Source organism: Bos indicus x Bos taurus, chromosome 1 (genome assembly GCF_003369695.1).
Source record: "Bos indicus x Bos taurus breed Angus x Brahman F1 hybrid chromosome 1, Bos_hybrid_MaternalHap_v2.0, whole genome shotgun sequence".
Lineage (NCBI taxonomy): Eukaryota > Metazoa > Chordata > Mammalia > Artiodactyla > Bovidae > Bos > Bos indicus x Bos taurus.
Window position 1 is genome coordinate 107,651,140 of NC_040076.1, and position 20,214 is coordinate 107,671,353.

The 20,214-nt window shown below is 42.6% G+C and overlaps 1 protein-coding gene across 1 annotated transcript in view; it reads right to left on the reverse strand.

Annotated features, from left to right (window-relative positions):
- The window catches only part of LOC113892965 (schwannomin-interacting protein 1), an 883,273-nt gene that overhangs the window by 668,829 nt on the left and 194,230 nt on the right, over positions 1-20,214 (reverse strand). The window contains exon 4 of the mRNA XM_027542502.1: positions 7,141-7,276. Coding sequence (XP_027398303.1) covers positions 7,141-7,276 — 136 coding nt within the window. The remainder of the gene's footprint in view (positions 1-7,140; positions 7,277-20,214) is intronic.

A 20,214-nucleotide genomic window follows, 5' to 3' on the forward strand; every position in this document is an offset into this window, starting at 1 on the left:
ACAAGGTCCTATTGTATAGCACAGGGAACTATATTCAATACAAATCATAATGGAAAAGAATATGAAAATGAATTATATATTTATAACTGAATCACTTTGCTATACAGTAGAAATTAATACAACATTGTAAACCAACTAAACTTCAATAAAGTAATTTATAGAAACATTATTTTTGTACAATTCCATTTTATTCATTCACATGGTCATATATGGTTATAAATCATATAATTTCTAAAAGTTTGAAAAAGAAAACACTTGTTCTCTAAGACCCTAGTTTGAAGAAGAGAAAAATGTATTTACTTCTATATCAAGAAGTCTTCTCTTTTTACATATGATTACTCTTGAGAAACATATATGCAGGTCAGGAAGCAACAGTTAGAACTGGACATGGAACAACAGACTGGTTCCAAGTGGGAAGAGGAGTACATCAAGGCTGTATATTGTCACCCTGCCTGTTTAACTTATATGCAGAGTACATCATGAGAAATGCTGGGCTGGAGGAAGCACAAGCTGGAATCAAGATTGCCGGGAGAAATATCAATAACCTCAGACATGTAGATGACACCACGCTTATGGCAGAAAGTGAAGAGGAACTAAAAAGCCTCTTGATGAAAGTGAAAGAGGAGAGTGAAAAAGTTGGCTTAAAGCTCAACATTCAGAAAATGAAGATCATGGCATCTGGTCCCATCACTTCATGGGAAATAGAAGGGGAAACAGTGGGAACAGTGGCTGACTTTATTTTTTGGGGCTCCAAAATCACTGCAGATAAAAGATGCTTACTCCTTGGAAGGAAAGTTATGACCAACCTAGATAGCATATTCAAAAGCAGAGACATTACTTTGCCAACAAAGGTCCATCTAGTCAAGGCTATGTTTTTCCAGTGGTCATGTATGGATGTGAGAGTTGGACTGTGAAGAAAGCTGAGTGCTGAAGAATTGATGCTTTTGAACTGTGGTGTTGGAGAAGACTCTTGACAGTGCCTTAACTGCAAGGAGATCCAACCAGTCCATCCTAAAGGAGATCAGCCCTGGGATTTCTTTGAAAGGACTGATGCTAAAGCTGAAACTCCAGTACTTTGGCCACCTCATGCGAAGCATTGACTCAGTGGAAAAGACCCTGATGCTGGGAGGGATTAGGGGCAGGAGGAGAAGGGGACGACAGAGGATGAGATGGCTGGATATCATCACCAACTCGATGGACATGAGTTTGAGTGAACTCCAGGAACTGGTGATGGACAGGGAGGCCTGGCGTGCTGCAATTCATGGGGTCGCAAAGAGTTGGACATGACTGAGCGACTGAACTGACTATATTCTCTGAACTAAAATTTGAAACAAAGAGATTGGCAAAAAAATTTGTGCTATTTCATGGTCTGAAAGACTAGATAGATAGAACTTGGGTGCTGAAATATTAGAATTCATGGAACCTAAATTTATAACAGCTGAGCATAATACTGTAACTTGTCCCTGACCTGGAAAATCTAGGTTATTAAATTATTAAGTAGCACAAGGCTTACATTCTCTATAATGTCACAGCCCTCAAGACTGTACTGGAAGTCCAGTCTTTTAGGGCCTGAGTTTCCTCCTAGAACAAGTGCAACTTTGTAAGAAGACTTTCTCCGTTTAGTTACTAGATTTTTCCTGATGTATTTAAAGCCTAGAGGTTGTAAATCTCAAAAAGGGTAATAAAACTTGAGGATAATTAAGCATATTTAATATAGGCACACTTGCCATGTCTGGCAGGCAGGCTCAGTGCTGGCTTTGGTGGTGTCCTAGGGGAGGTATGGTGGGTCACCTGGCTGCCTGTTATTGACTACTCAGCACTTACGCTGAACGCCGGGACCATTCCAGCAGCCCCATAAATATGAGGGCTCCACGGCTTTTCACCAGGACAATTAGGGTATCAGGGTCTTGAGTTGGTCTAGACCACTGCTCCTGAACCTGGTCAAGAATTACAAGAACTACAGAAACTGCTCAAGAATCACAAGAACTGTAATTGCTTCTGCCCAGGAGTGAAGTAGGGCCTCGTGGTGGTGGTGGTTGTGGGGGTGTGGGCAGCTGCTGGAAGGGCTCTTTCTGCACTGGCCTGCCTGAGAGGTGAGGCCAGGAAACCCTGTTCTCCCCAACACGCTGCAGAGTCCGCCATTTGTTTTTCCTCAAGTCTGAAGTGAGTAGAATAATCTAGATTTTCTTTTCAAACCAGTCAATCCTAAAGAAAATCAACCCTAAATATTCACTGGAAGGACTGATGCTGAAGGTGAAGCTCTAATACTTTGGCCCCCTGATGCAAAGAGCTGACTCACTGCAAAAGACCCTGGTGCTGGGAAAGAATGAGGGCAGGAGGAGAAGAGGAGACAGAGGATGAGATGGTTGGATGGCATCATCAACTTACTGCACATGAGATTGAGCAAATTCTGGGAGATAGTGCAGGACAGGGAAGCTTGGCATGCTGCAGTCCAAGAGATCACAAAGAGTCAGACAAAACTGAGCAACTGAACAACAAAATTTTTCTTTTACTATGTATGTGGGTGTGATTTATCAAAAGAAACTCGTTTAGAGGCAAAAGTGCTTGCACCTGACATCAACTTTGAGCATTGAAAATTCGTTTTTAAAGGATCAATACTAAAATGAACGCATAATATATTACTTTTTAAAGTACAGCTCCAATCTCAAAACCTATACACATATACATATATACCCTGAACATATGAAAAAAGATATATTTATATACACACACACACTTTAGGGCACAATTTGATTCTCATGGATTCATCTGGTGAATTGAAAACAGGCTGCACGCAGCCCCGGCTCCCTCAGTGGGAATCAAGGCAAAACTGTCACCTGTGCTCTTCACAAGTTTTCCACAGTGTTTTGAAGGCATGGAGTGTTTTCAAGAGTGGGTTCAGAATTGACTAACATTTATTGAGAGACCTCAGGGCCCAGGTTCTGTGCTGTTTTATATATGCAGTGCCATTTAATCTTCACAGCAATAACAATCTATCTGTCTCTAAATCTATTATTTCCAATTGGCAGTTGAACAAGGGCCTCTCGAGTGATAACCTTAGACTCAAAAGAAGTGGCAGAACTGCTATTTTAAGTCAGGTCCTCAGGTCCTCTTACCAAGCCAGGTCTCTATTCCCTGATCCACACTGCCCCCTACAGGCCAGACGGTAACAGTATGGGAACCAATGGGGGAAAGTGGGTGTGGCCAGGAAGGAAGGCCCAGGCAGAGGGAATCCCTTCAAAACAAATGGGACTCAGAATGTCTCCAAACAACGAAAGATTTTTTTGTATTTACCCAGGGATATGCTATTGATTTTTTAAAAAGGTATAAACCTAATGCTTTACAAGGTACCATTCTATAGCTTCTTTCCATGATATCCTATTGCATAAATCACAGATTTCTTAAAACTGGGAACTAAAAAAATAAGTATTTGGTCACATGAATTTGCTTAAGAAAAAAAAAAAAAAAACACAAAGCATTTTCCAGTGTTGTCCTCTATGCAATAACTAATATTTTTATGGTTAAAAAAAGTTATTCTTTGCTTCTCACTTTGATACCCACAAGTTCCTTTTCTTAATAACAGCTGGTATTCAAAATTGTTATTTCTAAAACAAATTTTTCTGTTACCACATGATACACTGTGATAAAGGGCACTTAATATGCAAATTGCTAACATAACTTAATATTATCTTCCCTCCTGTTGCTCTTTAATTTGGCATTGAGCAGCTGAGGTTTGAGGTTTTAATCAAAGAGCATTGAATGAGGCAATTTATAAAATCAAATGAGCGTTCTTTTTTCAATTATTTCATTCACTGTTTATACCTACTCAATTGTAAAACAGCCCTAGAAATGCATTAATGCAATGATTATGTCTTTCACTGCTTGACCATGTCTAAATGAAGGCTTATTTTCAAGTGCTGCAATATAGTAGAACAGTAAAGCATGCAGGCTCCAGCCCAGTGAGTAACCCAAGGCAAGCTGGTTATCTCTCAAAGTCTCATCTTCATCATCTGTAAAATGGAGATAATAACAGGACCTCCTTTATATGGTCATAGAGACGATTAAAGGAAATAATCCACAGAAAGCATTGGCGAAGTGCCTGGCATACAACAAGTGCTCAGGTCTTACTAAGATGGTGAATTTGAGAGCTCATACGGAAACATTACTGTCACTGTTTAATTTACAGCCGAAACATTCTAAGAACTGTATTAACTACATGCTTGGCCAAAAGAGAACAGGAGCATGCAAAAGCATCATTCTCAGCTCAGCACAAGGACTACCCTGGATCAGGTTTCTGGCTTCCATGTAGCACATGCCCAGAGGAGACAGCTAGGATGAACAGTAATTGCAGTTATTATAGGCATGGGGGCGGGTGAGCAGCTGGCAAGGCCCACAGGTTAGGCAAGAGCAGACTGGCCTCCAACTGAGGTTGTGTTAGAGGTTAGTAGAGGCGTAGAAGGAAACAGACCGCTGATCAGACTGGAGAAGACAGACAATGGTCTCAGCAGCAACAGTGACAGATCAAGCCCAGAGGAAGAGGACTGTGGTTCAGCAAGCAGAGAGGATCCAGCAGAAGTCAGGGGCCTGGGAAATCCCCTAGGGAGACACCTCACTGACAGAATTTGACTTGGACCAAAGGCTTCTAACCCTGAAGTTCCGAAGGACTTTCTGATTATTTGAAAAAGCTCTTCTCTTTATGACAGGCTTAGCCAAGGTGAGCTGGGGGTCATCCTTATCCCGTCCATAAATTTGAGGTCTACTCATCAGAGGGTGGTAAAACCAAGTCTTCCTATCTGCTCCCCTGATAGGGTTCATATATGAACCCAGTGGGTCTGGCAGGTCAGTCAAGGTAGAGCAAAGTCATTTTCTTTTCATGGGACTGTCACCAACAAAAGATGTGAGAATGAATGAATCTTTTTGAATGAAGCCTCAGCAAAGGGATAATCATGGAAGATAAAACAACCTTTAGTTATACCAGTTCCAAACAATGAAGCATAAAGTTTTAAACAATAATGGCTTTGGTATTTTACCTGCCTGACAAATGAGAGACTTGGGAATGTGCCAACATCTTATATTTTCATGTTTTATTCTGTATTTAGTGTCACACCATTGCCATCATCAATACCAAAGTTGTTCTCATGGTCAACATTAGAATTCTGGGCAGGATCTGCTTGCTTTCTGAAGCTAATTCCAGTAATGATTTTTGAAAGTCTGCTTTGATTTTCAGTGTTTGTAGGCAGTCAGGAGTGAGCCAGACTCCCACACAGGAAATAGAGTCATCTTTGTCCCATGGGCACAGAGCTAAGGCATGATGACATGGTGGTGGAGCAGGGTGCCACTCTCAATTCAGTCTGACACACCTTATGGGAAACCAAATTGCTGGGCACACCAGAAAGGGAAAATCTCTGCTACTAAGAAACCTCAGGGCCCCTGGAGTCTAAGCTACATTAAATAAGGCGAAACCATTAGCAAAGCTGTGCAAAGATAGATGTAAACATAATGACCAACGAGGGGGAAGAACATGCATTTTAGGCACAAAAACACTTGAGGTGCTAGAATCAAAGCGATGCAGCAGCATAAATATAAAGCAAAGATAGATTCTTCCAGAATTTCAATAAGCCAAAAGGTTAACTATCCTAAAGCAATACTAAAACCATCAGGGATTTCTAGACAGTTGCTATTGTCTGGAATTAGGGCTGAGAAAGCACGAAGGTGGTAGTAAACTCAAGCCTTTAACTCCGGGGCAGAGTGATTTCTCATACTCAGTTTCCATCACTCAGATCAAGGCTTCCGAGTCGTTTACTTTGTACCTTCTATTAACATTCACAGCGAAGGCTAAACACTCAATTTTCACATTCTTTTTCACTGACAAATCAAGAATTAAATACAAACTTTGCTAAACGCAGACATTTTCCAAAGTGGTTCATGAGCGCCCTCTAGTGACGGTGAGGCCGGTTAAGACAACACATGCCCCCTACCAAAACTGTATTTAAAAAGTGCAGATTCACCGTATTCCATTTCTAATGCCAGCTAAAAATAGATCTTCTGCCACCATTATTTCCACAGCTATAAACTTAACTTGCTTCTCTCTTTAGAATCCGTAACTAGATAAAGCCATTTATTAAAGAATATGTAATGCAATCATCTGAAAACATTTCAAAGTACCTTTGCTTGATCCCAATGTGAATGCATTATTTTGGCTGTTGGGAAGCATTTTTACAACCAAATAAACTTGATTACAAAGCAGTCAAGAATGATTTTTTAAAAAATAACAATACACGTGTATAGTTCATTTCTCTTCCTATTTCAGTACTCCAGTGACTATGGTAACTGATCACAATGGCTAAATCCACACAACTCTGTGTTACAATTGCCTAATCATTTATTTCCTTATACATTTGGTGTTCTTTTTTTTTTTTTTAAACAGAGGCTTCCCTCAAATTCCTCCATTCCTCAACCCTGTACTCCAGAGTTCTTAAACTAGTGGACCTGGGAAAATTGTGGTCTGCAGGCATGGTCTATTTACATTTAAAATTTTCTTACTGATTGCCAACATTTAAAAATCTTCTGAAGAAGGAAAATGATCTCTGGCAACACTTGGCAACATACTTCCAGGAGCCGGGGGAGGTGTGTGTGTGGTGGGGGTGGGGGGGGAGTGTCCCTTTAGGTGAGCCAGTCACAACTCTCCCCATCAGTCACATAGGTTACTTACCCAGCCCTGAAAGCCTTTAAGATGCAATCTCTGAATCCAAGACCCCTTTCAGTTCTTCTCCTGAAAGTTCTCTTTAAAATCCTAGTAACCAAGCTAATCTATCCTATTTGTGCCACAAAAGGCTGCCAACAGCACAGATTAAAAGGAACACACTATCATCAAGAAAAGTAAAAAGTAACAGAGGAATGCCAACACACAAATGCATAGTTTAGACTGATTTCAAATGCAGTCAATTCCCTAAGCCTTCATAAAGTTCTCTTTGCCTTCATGACCCACATCTTTGAGATGACAAAACCCTCACCATAGCAAACAAGCAACTTGTAGATCACAAACCACCTGCTCACATCCCCAGATTCCTCTCTTGGAGCCAAAGCCCTGGAGACCAGATGACTGGCCAACCGAGTCATGAGAAGGACATGTGCACTCACGGGTGTGCTGCTATCGGAGAAGGTGTTCATGCTGACAGAGCTGCTCAGCTTGTCCGAGGACACGGAGGGCGGGGAGGGGCTCCGCTTCTCCGGGGGCTCCTGCCGCTGCAGGTATTCACGCCATGCTCGCTGAATGCTGCCAAAAACAAACAAAAAGCACAGGCACCGTCACTCCAGTCATAGACTCAGACCCTGACAAGCACGAGGATTCCGAAGGAATTGACTTTGACCAGGAACCTCAAGCACACGGAGCGTGACATGGGAAGTCAGAAGACCTGGACTGTGTTATTGGTTTGACTTTCACAAGCTTACCTGAACTAAACCAGTCTATAAGAAATAACTTAGAAAAAGTCATCTGTCAAAGTGCAATCAGTTTGCACATGTAAATGTACATGCTTCGACTTATGGGACACAAAACCTTTCAATTTCTCATCACTTTTTCAAGTGAGAATAATAAATTATTGTTGAAAGAACTGTTCTGCGCCAGAGTCAGCACTTGGCTCTGGATAGAGGAGACAGCACAGCCCTAGGGGTGCCATTCACACAGACTTCAAGGTGAAGGGCGTTCCATGATGTTAGATGGTATAGTCTATGTGACCAAATGCATTGGCTCTGCTCTGGGACAAGACTTGTAAGTGCCCTGCGGTCATGGATTTTACATACTGTGGAAGGAAACCGGTAATGTATGATGAATAAACAAAGACATCGACAGAGAAGACAAAAATATTTCAAACTGTTATGTACTATGCAGAAAATTAACTCATGATTAGGTGGCTTCTTGAGATTTCACCCAAGGAAGTTTTTTATGTCCTGTGGTTAGTAACTCTCAAAAGAGTCATCTTCTGATCTGAATAACAGAAACCTCTTCTTCATTCTTGCCTGGAAAATCCCCTGGAGGGAGGAGCCTGGTAGGCTACAGTCTATGGGGTCGCAAAGAGTCGGACACGACTGAGTAACTTCATTTCACTTCACTTCTTCATGAAAGCTAAGTGACTTTTCTCCATTTGGACTAGTTTCTAATCTTTGAAGAGATTAATATCTAGATTTTCACATGTGACCAAGGAACTGAATCTGTTTTCTCCTGGGAGTTGCTAGACATGAACACCAATTGTCAGGATTCAGCTTTTGAAAATAGTTTTAAATGGCTGTGCTGATTCTCTCATGATCTCTTCTCAACTCCTGGAAGCATTTGATCTTCAATTCTTCCACATACAAACAAAGTTACTGAAGGTGTTTTTGTATAAACAAACATTTGTTTTCATTTGGCTAGAACAGTTCAGAAACTGTCCATTCTCAATAATCAGAGAACATAAAGAACACATACACATTTGTATGTGTTCCCTCATTTATTAAGGCTTTGTGAGTTATAATGTTCAAGGAAAAGTCCAGAAACTACCCAGGGATCAGAGGCCAATTTTCCCTGAAACTATGAGCTGCTGGGGCCCTTGGTCATAGATGGTCACTGTTTTCTTATTTAATGTCTTCTCAAAATATACACATTTATTTTCCTTTGGTTTAAAATTTTAAACAGGATCTCAGAGAGACTCCTGTAAGATTAAGAGGGTCCTGTAAGGGTGGCTGAGTGTGGTAATCCTCTTGTTTCTTCTGGGATCCATTTTACTAAGGGAGTATCAAACTTTTGGCAGCTAATTTCCATGTCATCCAAAGTGCTTGAAGTGCTGGGCAACTGCCAGAGCACTGCTGAAAAGTTCTGCTACTTTTGGACACCTACAGCTTGTAAACCTGCCCATCAAGGACTTAAAAGCATGTGATTTTTTTTAAAGTAACTTAAAAAATAGAGAATACTGACAACTCATAGGATACCCACACGTTTATAGGACATGAAGTATTCCTCTCTCTAAGCCCCACTTTTTAATTGTCTTGGTTATTCAGAAAATATAGAACGAAGATATAGTAGCCTTTTGAGAAGTTGGGCTTCCCTTGTGGTTCAGCTGGTAAAGAATCCACCTGGGAGATTCTTCCCACCTGCGGGAAACCTGGGTTCAATCTCTGGGTTGGGAAGATCCCCTGGAGAAGGCAAAGGCTACCCACTCCAGTATTCTGGCCTGGAGAATTCCATGGCCTGTATAGTCCATGGGGGTCTCAAACAGTTCGACAAGACTGAGCGACTTTCATTTTGAGAAGTTATATTTTAGCGTGATGCACAGCAGGGGGCAGCATGACACCTTCAAACAAAACAAAACAAAACACTGCTGGACAAAAACCCAGGTGAGATGTGCAAAGAATTTAAAGCATTTTCTTCTCCTTTGTAGTTCTATGGGATCTGGAAAATGACATACCAGTTTTCCTTAAGTCAAAGATTAAGAAGAGAGTATTCTCCCCTTCGAAGTGGAAGGATATCCTCTTCTTTTCTTAATTGATAAAATGTGACATTTGTTGTTTGTTGTTTATTCTCTAGTTAGTATCCAACTCTTTGTGACCCCATGGACTGCAGCACACCAGGCTTCCCTATCCTTCAATATTTCCGAGTTCGCTCAAACTAATGTCCAATGAATAGGGGATGCCATCCAACCATCTCATCCTCTGTTCAGTTCAGTTCAGTTCAGTTCAGTCGCTCAGTCGTGTCCCACTCTTTGCAACCCCATGAATTGCAGCACACCAGGCCTCTGTGTCCATCACCAATTCCCGGAGTTCACTCAAACTCACGTCCATTGAGTTGGTGATGCCATCCAGCCATCTCATCCTCTGTCGTCCCCTTCTCCTCCTGCCCCTAATCCCTCCCAGCATCAGGGTCTTTTTCAATGAGTCAACTTTTTGCATGAGTTCGCCAAAGTATTGGAGTTTCAGCTTCAACATCAGTCCCTCCAATGAACACCCAACACTGATCTCCTTTAGGATGGACTGGTTGGATCTCCTTGCACTCCAAGGGACTCTCAAGAGTCTTCTCCAACACCACAGTTCAAAAGCATCAATTCTTCAGCGCTCAGCTTTCTTCACAGTCCAACTCTCACATCCATACATGACCACTGGAAAAACCATAGCCTTGACTAGACAGACCTTTATTGGCAAAGTAATGTCTCTGCTTTTGACTATGCTATCTAGGTTGGTCATAACTTTCCTTCCAAGGAGTAAGCATCTTTTAATTTCATGGCTGCAATCACCATCTGCAGTGATTTTGGAGCCCAAAAAAAATAAAGTCTGACACTGTTTCCACTGTTTCCCCAATCGATTTGCCATGAAGTGATGGGACCAGATGCCATGATCCTCGTTTTCTGAATGTTGAGCTTTAAGCCAACTTTTTCCCTCTCCTCTTTCACTTTCATCAAGAGGCTCTTTAGTTCCTCTTCACTTTCTGCCATAAGGGTGGTATCATCTGCATATCTGAGGTTATTGATATTTCTCCTGGCAATCTTGATTCCAGCTTGTGCTTCTTCTAGCCCAGCGTCTCATGATGTACTCTGCATAGAAGTTAAATAAGCAGGGTGACAATATATAGCCTTGACGTACTCCTTTTCCTATTTGGAACCAGTCTGTTGTTCCATGTCCAGTTCTAACTGTTGCTTCCTGACCTGCATACAGGTTTCTCAAGAGGCAGGTCAGGTGCTCTGGTATTCCCATCTCTTTCAGAATTTTCCACAGTTTATTGTGATCCACACAGTCAAAGGCTTTGGCATAGTCAATAAAGCAGAAATAGATGCTTTTCTGGAACTCTCTTGCTTTTTCAATGATCCAGAGGATGTTGGCAATTTGATCTCTGGTTCTTCTGCCTTTTCTAAAACCAGCTTGAACATCTGGAAGTCATGGTTCACGTATTGCTGAAGCCTGGCTTGGAGAATTTTGAGCATTACTTTACCAGCGTGTGAGATGAGTGCAATTGTGCAGTAGTTTGAGCATTCTTTGGCATTGCCTTTCTTTGGGATTGGAATGAAAACTGACCTTTTCCAGTCCTGTGGCTACTGCTGAGTTTTCCAAATTTGCTGGCATTTTGAGTGCAGCACTTTCACAGCATCACCTTTCAGGATTTGAAATAGCTCAACTGGAATTCCATCACCTCCACTAGCTTTGTTCGTAGTGATGCTTTCTAAGGCCCACTTGACTTCACATTCCAGGATGTCTGGCTCTAGGTGAGTGATCACACCATCGTGATTATCTCAGTCATGAAGATCTTTTTTGTATAGTTCTTCTGTGTATTCTTGCCACCTCTTCTTAATATCTTCTGCCTCTGTTAGGTCCATACCATTTCTGTCCTTTATCGAACCCATCTTTGCATGAAATGTTCCCTTGTTATCTCTAATTTTCTTGAAGAGATCTCTAGTCTTTCCCATTCTGTTGTTTTCCTCTATTTCCTTGCATTGATCACTGACGAAGACTTTCTCACCTCTCCTTGCCATTCTTTGGAACTCCTCAGCCCCTTTCTATTCCTGCCCTCAATCTTTCCCAGCATCAGAATCTTATATATACAAATGCCTTTAAAATAGGCATTAAAATCATCTATTGGTATAAGCCCACTCACTTCCTTAATTAAAAAGCTATTTCAATTTTTTAATATTTACCTTATTATCCTTGTCTACATATACGAAAACAGTTTTACTTAGTCTAAAGCATATTATATTTCGTTCTTTTTTCTTTAAATTTAGGGGTCAAAAATGAAAGGCCAGTCACATCACTTTAGGCTGCTATTCTAAATTGCTATACTATTTCTTTTGAATGGTAGAGCCTTGCTATTATTACTCTCTGAATCATAGAAAAGTATTCGCATCATACATTTACTCCTCTTTGCACTGATATGATGTTCATAGATTAAATTAGTCTAATATTAGCCCTCAGAATACCATCTTTAAATGTTATTTTACTGTAGGAAAGAATTAAAATGCAGAGGCATTTGTCCCTCGGTCAAAGGGAATGACTTTCACTCTCTTATTCCAGCTTTATCACAATTTCTACTCACAAGTCTCCTTTACGGCTGCAGTGGAAACCCTGAACACTAACTACCTTGACATTTTTACTTCTGAAACTAAGCAATACCATCAATATAATGCTTTAAAAGCTGGTTGCAGAGAGGGAGCACTCTCTGTGTGTTCCCATATGTTGAATTATAAATAAAGTGTAGAAATTTACTTCAAAAGAGATGATAAATACATTTTTCAATTTCTTTGCCAGCTCAATTCCGATTTATCTTCCCTTGTCTCAGGGACAGCATAATCATCTGCCTCTACCCTACCTCGTCAGTTTCACAGGGTGGTGCTTCTCTCCCACACTCACAGCTACTTGGGGACTTACAGCCTGGGCAGTTCTGGTCGTCTCTGGATGTCCTTACAGAGAAGAGCAGCAGAGAACACTCTGAGAGTTGGGATGCTTAGAGGAGGTTCGAGGGAGTCCTGGTTTTCAATTGGTTTTCAAGGATGGATGGGATTTAGACTGCTAGGGAGGAAGAGGAAAAGACCCTGGACAAAGGCATGGAAGTGAAGGTACCTGGTAGGATGCAGGAGGATCCCAGAAATGACAGCAGAGCATAAGGTTATGAAGATAGGAAGAGGATCCCGATGTCGACGGGGTCAGGTGGGGGCAAAGACTGGGCAATACCTGCCCCTTGTGAGGGAGAATCCCCCATCAAGGCACAGTCCGTAGTTACTAGACCTTTTCAAAGGCAGCCAGAAATCTGGATTCTTGTGTAAAACTTACTAAATAATTTAAAAAATACTTTATTACCCAAAGTAAGTGGAATTTGAGGATGAGAAAAGAGGGCACCATCAAAGAAAAGACAAGTCTAAGTATCTTAGGAAACGATTTTATACAGCTCTTTTTGTGTGCATTCTCCCAATCAGCCCTACCACATGTGGGCTGTCGGGAAGGCTCCACTAATATTATTATCATAGTGGTAGGTTTTGCCTGCCCAACATTAACTTCTCCTTCTCTTGGTTCCAGCACCCATTTCTCCACGGGGACCCACCAACCCTCAACCAATGAGCTATGAATGAGGCAGATCCCACCCCTCCACCGTAGAGAGCAGCTTGTGTGCCAGACTGAACACCCAGAGGGCAGCGATTGGTTCATAGAAGCTCACATGGCTCAAGCCAGGCAACAAGAGGCTACAGAAAGAGAAGCCCCCTCTTGCCCCTGGAGGTTTGCAATTGGTAACCTTGAGCTATCCGTGACCAGTTTGCTACAATGTTGGGAGAGAATGAAGAGAGAAGAGCTTACAGAAGACAGAGATGCCTGGTGACTGTGCCCCTTGGATGTTTATGTTAGGTAATATAATAAAAAATCTCTTTTTTTATATACAAGTTAGTTTGAGTTGAGTTTCTATTACTTGCAACTACCAGTTTCTATGTATTAGATGAAACAGCCCCTTCTCCCAGTCTTGAAGGGTTGGCCTTGTGTAGGAGATAAACCTTATCATTCAACCTTGCCCCAGCTCTTGATTGTCTCCCAAGCTTCTGCTTATCCAAACAACCCATTTCACTTTTAATAACTCCCAGTAGCTAAGGGTGTGCCCACACAGGAGACGTGGGTTCAATCCCTGGGTCAGGAAGATCCCCTTGAGGAGGAAATGGCAACCCACTCCAGTATTCTTGCCTGGAAAATCCTATCGACAGAGGAGCCTGGCGGGCTTCAGTCCATGGGGTTGCAGAGAATCAGACATGCCTGAATGACTGAGTACACACACACAGACCAGTGAGTGCCACAAAGGGGAGGATCTCAGTCAGCACCTAGATTTGGACTCATTGGAAGCTAGACCGTCAGGAAGCAGCTTTCAAAAAAGTACAAATACGCACAGTCTTGTGGGACCATAAGCACAAGCCCTGCTGGCCTCCAGAGCCAGGAAGGGATCAAGGGGTAACATTCCCTGGGTGGCAGTCACAATAACCAGGGTGTGCATACTCAATTGCTTCAGCCGTGTCCAACTCTTCTGGGACCCCATAGACTGTAGCCCACCAAGCTCCTCTGTCCATGGAAATCCCAGGCAAGAATACTGGAGTAGGTGGCCATGCCCTCCTCCAGGGGATCTTCCCAACCCAGGGATCAAACCCGAGGCTCCTGAGTCTTCTGCATTGTGGGAAGATTCTTTATCCACTGAGTCACCAAGGAAGCCCAATATCCAGGGCACCAGATGTAAAAACTGGGGCCCCAGACACTCACAAGAGCTCCTCTGCAAGAGACGCTGAAGCTTTGGAGTATGGCCGAGGGGCAACTTGAAGATTAGTGCCCACCCCCCAATGTCTCAGGAAAGGTTTACAGTCAGCCCTTAGATGTGCACTTAATTAGAAGCCTCCTGTTTCACATCAAGACTGAGCTCTTGGCTCTGCTCCCTCTCGCTGTGCCCTGGGAGTGGTAACTGTTTATAAGAACACTTTCTCCGTTGCTTGTGGTCCATATCCTACTCCTCTGCTATAAAAGGGAGACTGTGTGCTGGGGCTGACCAGCTTTCAAATCAGCAAATGAGTTCTTTGACATGAAGTCTGGGCACTTTTTTAAAGGATGCTTCTGTGCTGAGCCCTGGAGTGGGTGAATCTGCACACAGGCTCTTTAAGAGAGGTTCCTCAGTTCACCATAACCTCTAGGATCTCGTGAGCATGAGCCAAATGGTCCTCAAAGCCAAATGCTTGGGGAACTCATCTCTCAGGGGCCAGTCATGACAGTTGGGGTGTTCAATGCAGAGTATAACTCTTTGTCTCCTCAGAGAGAAGCGCAAGATTTTGAGTGCACTCCCAAATAGGAGTCATCACACCAGCGTTTCATGGAGAGATTGTGTCTCAGCCTTTCCTATCCACTTTGATATGGTTTCCCTCTTGTCTGCCCAATATGAAGGGGTCACTCCACCAGTTTTTAATTTTCCTTCTGAGAGGGAATTGTTCCATTCGTAGTTGTGGGTTCAGTGTGTCTGTGGGAGGACATAGTTCAGGATCTTTGTGTGTTGATGTCTTGAAACAAAACCTCGTGGAAACTAAACATGTTTGCACATGCTTAGTCACTCAATCGTGTCTGACTCTTTGCGACCCTTAGGGACTGTAGCCCTCCAGGCTCCTCTGTCCATGGGATTCTCCAGGTAAGAATACTGGAGTGGGTTGCCATGCCCTTCTCCAGGGGATCTTCTCAACTCAAGGATTGATCTTGGATCTCCTGCATTGCAGGCAGATTAGAGTGATGTAGGTTCTTGCTCAGTTTTACTTCTTATTAGCTGTGGCCTTGGGAAAAGTACTCAACTTTCAGGCCTACACTTTGCTGATGCACAAAATGGGAACAACAATAATGTTTCCATATTCTTGCAAGGAGTCAAAGATATGGTATTTATATTTATGTCACTTAGCCCCAAACGACAAATAGTGGTTCTAGATAAATCACTATAATTACTTAAGAAAACCAGACACTTTCAAATATTTTTAAGTAATAGGTGCAAATCATAAGGGCTTCCCTGGTGGCTTAGTGGTAAAGAAACTGCCTGCCAATTCAGGAGGTTCAAATTCCGTCCCTGGGACAGGAAATCCCCTGGAAGAGGAAATGACAACCTGCTCCAGGATTCTTGCTGGGAGAATCCTATGGACAGAGGGGTCTGGTGGGCTGCAGCATATGATATACTGGATTTCTGAGGATCTTTACAGGAAATATTTTATTAGCCCAATTTGATATAAAAATATGTTTAGAAAAGGTACAATTGCATGGGGAAGACACACTAGTGTAAATGTTTTTCTTAGATTTTCTCATTGAAAGCTCACTACAATCTTTTAAGATATGGTTCGTGTTCTCATTTTATAGAAGAATGCAATGAAGGCCCAGATAGGTAAGCAATGCTCCCAAGGTCACTCAGCAGACAAGGAGCAGGGCTGGGATTTGAACCTAGGGTGCTCTAGCTTCAAAGTCTGCTCTCTTAACCCCTCACCCCTCATGGCTTCTTTTAATGAAATTTAAACAAAATTTTGACAAATTGATAGGCAGTACTTTCAAACAAAGGCACTTCGGGTTTTACTGATATTTGAGTTTGACTTATTTGGGGAATTGTCTTCCTTCTCAAGACTATGTCTGTCTGTCTCTGTCTCTCTCCCTTTTAGAGTCGAAATGTTATTTCATCACTAAATAAAATATGCTAATAAAAAGTAAGGAGAGGAATTGATCATATTTAATGAGAAGACTTTTAAAAGATGATTCGTATTTGGTAGATCTTTATGTTATTCCATCACAAAATAAACATATTGTTAAAAACATAAAGAGACAGACCACACAGAGTTAATAATCAAGTTTTAAATGATGGCCTGTGTTCAGAAGATGTACTTTCGGTCTCACTGCAACATGCAAGGAGTGACCCTGATGTGAAGGGCAGGGATTTGAAGGGGTTTGGAGGGTCCATTTCCTTCCTCTGCAGCCAGGCCTCCCTGCTAAAGCCTGCACTTCTCTGCTGTGCACACTCATTCCCAGACCCTTGGGCAGCCTTGGCCCTAGCTCAAACCTTGTGACAACCTAGAAGGCTGGGATGGGGTGGGAGGTGGGAGGAGATGGGACGGGACATATGTGTACCTATGGCTGATTCATGTTGATGTATGGCAGAAACCAACATAATATTGCAAAGCAAATATCCTTCAATTAAAAATAATTTTTTAAAGAATACTTTGTGTCTTAGGGCTGCATAAGAGCGTTTGTCATGGTGCTTTCACTATGACTTTTGCCTTCACTAAGTTTTCTGACTTAAGAGGCTTTCCTTTGCTTGATCTTCCTGCCTTTCACCTCCCCAAAGTGACTTTTTATTAATAGCTATGCAATCCTGATTGCTTTCGCCCTTTTGATGCAGTTCTTTGATCCTCTGAGTCTAAAACACAAAATTACCTCTTAACAGCGGCATTCTTGAGCCAGGGGATTTGCTCTTCCTGACATTTCCTCTAAATTCCACTCTCAGCACACTTGTTCTTTCCCCCACAGGCCTCTAATTCCTTCCAGGGGGCAAATACTTTGCACTGCCACCTACTGGTTGCGGTGGTTTAGTCTCTAAGTGAAGTGAAGTTGCTTAGTTGTGTCCAAGTCTTTGAGACCCCATGGACTGTAGCCCACCAGGCTCCTCCATCCATGAAATTTTCTAGGCAAGAGTACTGGAATGGGCTGCCATTTCCTTCTCCAGGGGATCTTCCCAACCTGGGGATCGAACCCAGGTCTCCTGCATTGCAGGCAGATGCTTTACCATCTGAGCCACCAGAGAATCATTTCACTAAACCTCCTAGCAAAGCAAGGTTCCCCCAAACTACTATTAATTAAATGAACAGGAGTCTAGATTCTTGTCTTTTTCTTTAAGGCCCCTGACGAGGCCTATGGTGTACTTTCCTGACTAAGGACTAAGTCTCTAAGTCATGTCTAATTCTTTGTGACCCTGTGGACTGCAGCTTGCCAGGTTCCTCTGTCCATGGGATTTTCCAGGCAAGAATACTGGACTGTGTTGCCATTTCCTTCTCCAGGGGATCTTCCCCATTCATGGATTGAACCTGGGTCTCCTGCATTGCTGGCAGATGCTTTACCAAGTGAACCGCCAGGGACGTGCTCTTATCAAACTGCCTCCTTTTAATGTTGTCCTGAGTGTGAAGGAATGACTGAGGTCCTTTCCTGCTCCTACTGACCCCCACCAGAGATTGGCCTGCCAAAGTACATCCCATCTCAGGGCTTGCAGGGGCTGGACCGTCCAGAAAACCTTCATTGGAACCTACTTCTCTCTTCTCATTAGGGAGGGGATTGAAGAGTCTACGGGAAAGCAAATGTTACGATGTAGTAACCCCAGCTTCTCCTTCTCCCCATACCCCTTCTACCTGGGAAAGATAGGTTTCCAGCTGGTTCCCACCAAGAGAAGACAGAAGACCATACAGAAAGCTTGTGAAGTTTGACAGTAACTCTGGAACATGGAATAAAACATCACCTTTCATACCCAAGGCTCTGTAGGTCTAAAGGTCCCTTGAGAAGCAGGAATGGGTGTATGCCAAGGTATTCCTTGTTGAGAATGCCAAGGTCAGCCTGGGGAAGACCACCAGCAAAGCAAGAGACACAATGAGGGGTGCAACCCACACCACAGGTAGGGGCTCAGGGGAGACCCAGCGACCCTTCCCACAGAGTCCCAACTCTTTTAAGGAAGGAACTGCCTAGGGTGTGAAAGCTCACCATCAACAGGAAACCTGGAGCAGCCTTGATGTTTAGCCCTCAGAGGGTGGGAGAGGTGGCACCAGAAGGGGAGGAGAGGAGAAAGGAGGGGTGACAGGGAAAGAGAAAGAGGAGAGGGAAGGGAAGGGAGCCGGCTGCACAGCTGTGGGGAAGATATAATGCATGTAGAGGGGAGGTGTTCAAACTGTCACGAGAGTTAGGAATTTAATAACCAGATTAGACAATAGTCACTGAACTGGAGTCAATTCTCCGATGGGACTCAAATTCCATTATTGGGTAAGATTAAGTTTTCTCTCCCTCATCCCCCTCCACTGAGTGGAAATGGGGTTCAGAGTTATTAGAAGAGATAAAACCATTCTGTTTGCACCTCACTGAGCTGAGACTCCTCCATCATACCAGCTACACATAAAATCCCAGATTCTCAGAGCTACTGGGCTCTTAGGCACAGAGATTCTTTTTGTTCTTTGCCTGCTCCTCTCTCTGGCACCTGCCCCTCTGTCTCTACAGATTGGAGAAGATGAAAACTAAAAAAGACCAGGGAGGTTTCTTAACTTAATTTCAGCATACAAATTAATCACTTTAATTTTTCACACAGCCAACCTTCCTTTCCAGTGCTTTTTCAGTTAAGAGAACGTTATCTTAATGAGAAAATTCCTAACAATAAAGCAACCTATGTTTGGAAACTAGCATCTTGTGGAACGAGGCTGACACACGGCTTACATAAAACGATTTGGTAGCCTGATTCATTATTCACTTAGTAAGTGTGACACACAGCTCCTTAGCAGGGGGCCTGACTGGTTGAGAAGCCACATCTGAACTTTACGTTGAGAGGCAGCCCTGTGTGCTCACTCAGAGGCAAGCTTTTTACTGATAAACAAGGTTAATGTAGATTTATAGGGGTGTGTATTCATATTTGCTTTTATCCAGCAGGATATTATATATCTGCATCATTTCTGTTTCAATTCCTACATTCAGCAATGGCTTACTTTTTCAAAGTTGTACACCTCAATGCTCCCCTCTTCAAGGTGACTTCTTTCCTAAAAGATTCCTCTTTGGGCTTTTTGCAAATGATCAGTGTTCCTGACCAAGCACAGACATGTTCAGATTTTCTAGATACATGCTTTTCAGAGTGTTAAGCTGTGTGTGTGTGTGTGAGAGAGAGAGAGAGAGAAAGGGAGAGGGAAGGAGGGAAGGAAGGTGAGGGAAAGGGGGAGAGAGAGAGAGAAAGACTATGTACACTCACTGGTAATGCTCATAACTTATCCCCAAAGAAAAAATCTGAATGGGAAAGGATCACAGAGTACAAACATAAACAGTTTAAAACTACTTCTAAAGTGACTATTTGGAGAAGGAAATGGCAACCCATTCCAGTATTCTTGCTTAGAGAGTCCCATGGACAGAGCAGCCTGGCAGGCTAGAGTCCATGGGGTCACAAGACTCGGACACGACTTAGTGACTAAACCAACCAGCCAACCAAAGTGACTATGATGGGTCCTTTCTTAATAAAGTTTTAGAAGGTTGTTATTTTGTTCTAGAATACAGCCTGTCCGTCTTTTGATCTCATTAGTTTTATTTTTGTTAACACTGAGGTGTATATACCAGTATTTTTATGCTTTAGTCACTTGCAGTGGGAGAAGGAGAATCTCATTAGGCCATATTAAGAGAGAATAAGAAAGGAAAGGACAAGAAGTGAGGAGGGAAAGGAAAGGACAAGAAGTGAGGAGGAAAAGGAAAGGATTTTTTCTTAAAATAACTGGACAAGAGTTGGACTGGAAACAGAAGGAAGAGGGTGGAAAGAGTGTATGTGTGTAAAAGACATGGTCTAAGGTGGAATAAACCAAGTTACGGAGAAGAAAGGCAGTGACAAATATTAGTGAGATCTGAAGAATGTTACTTTGCCTGAAAGGGAAACAAAGTGATGGCCATCAAATACTTCCCTATGTTATCCATTAATGGTGCTGTGTGCTCAAAACAGCTTTGTTGCTA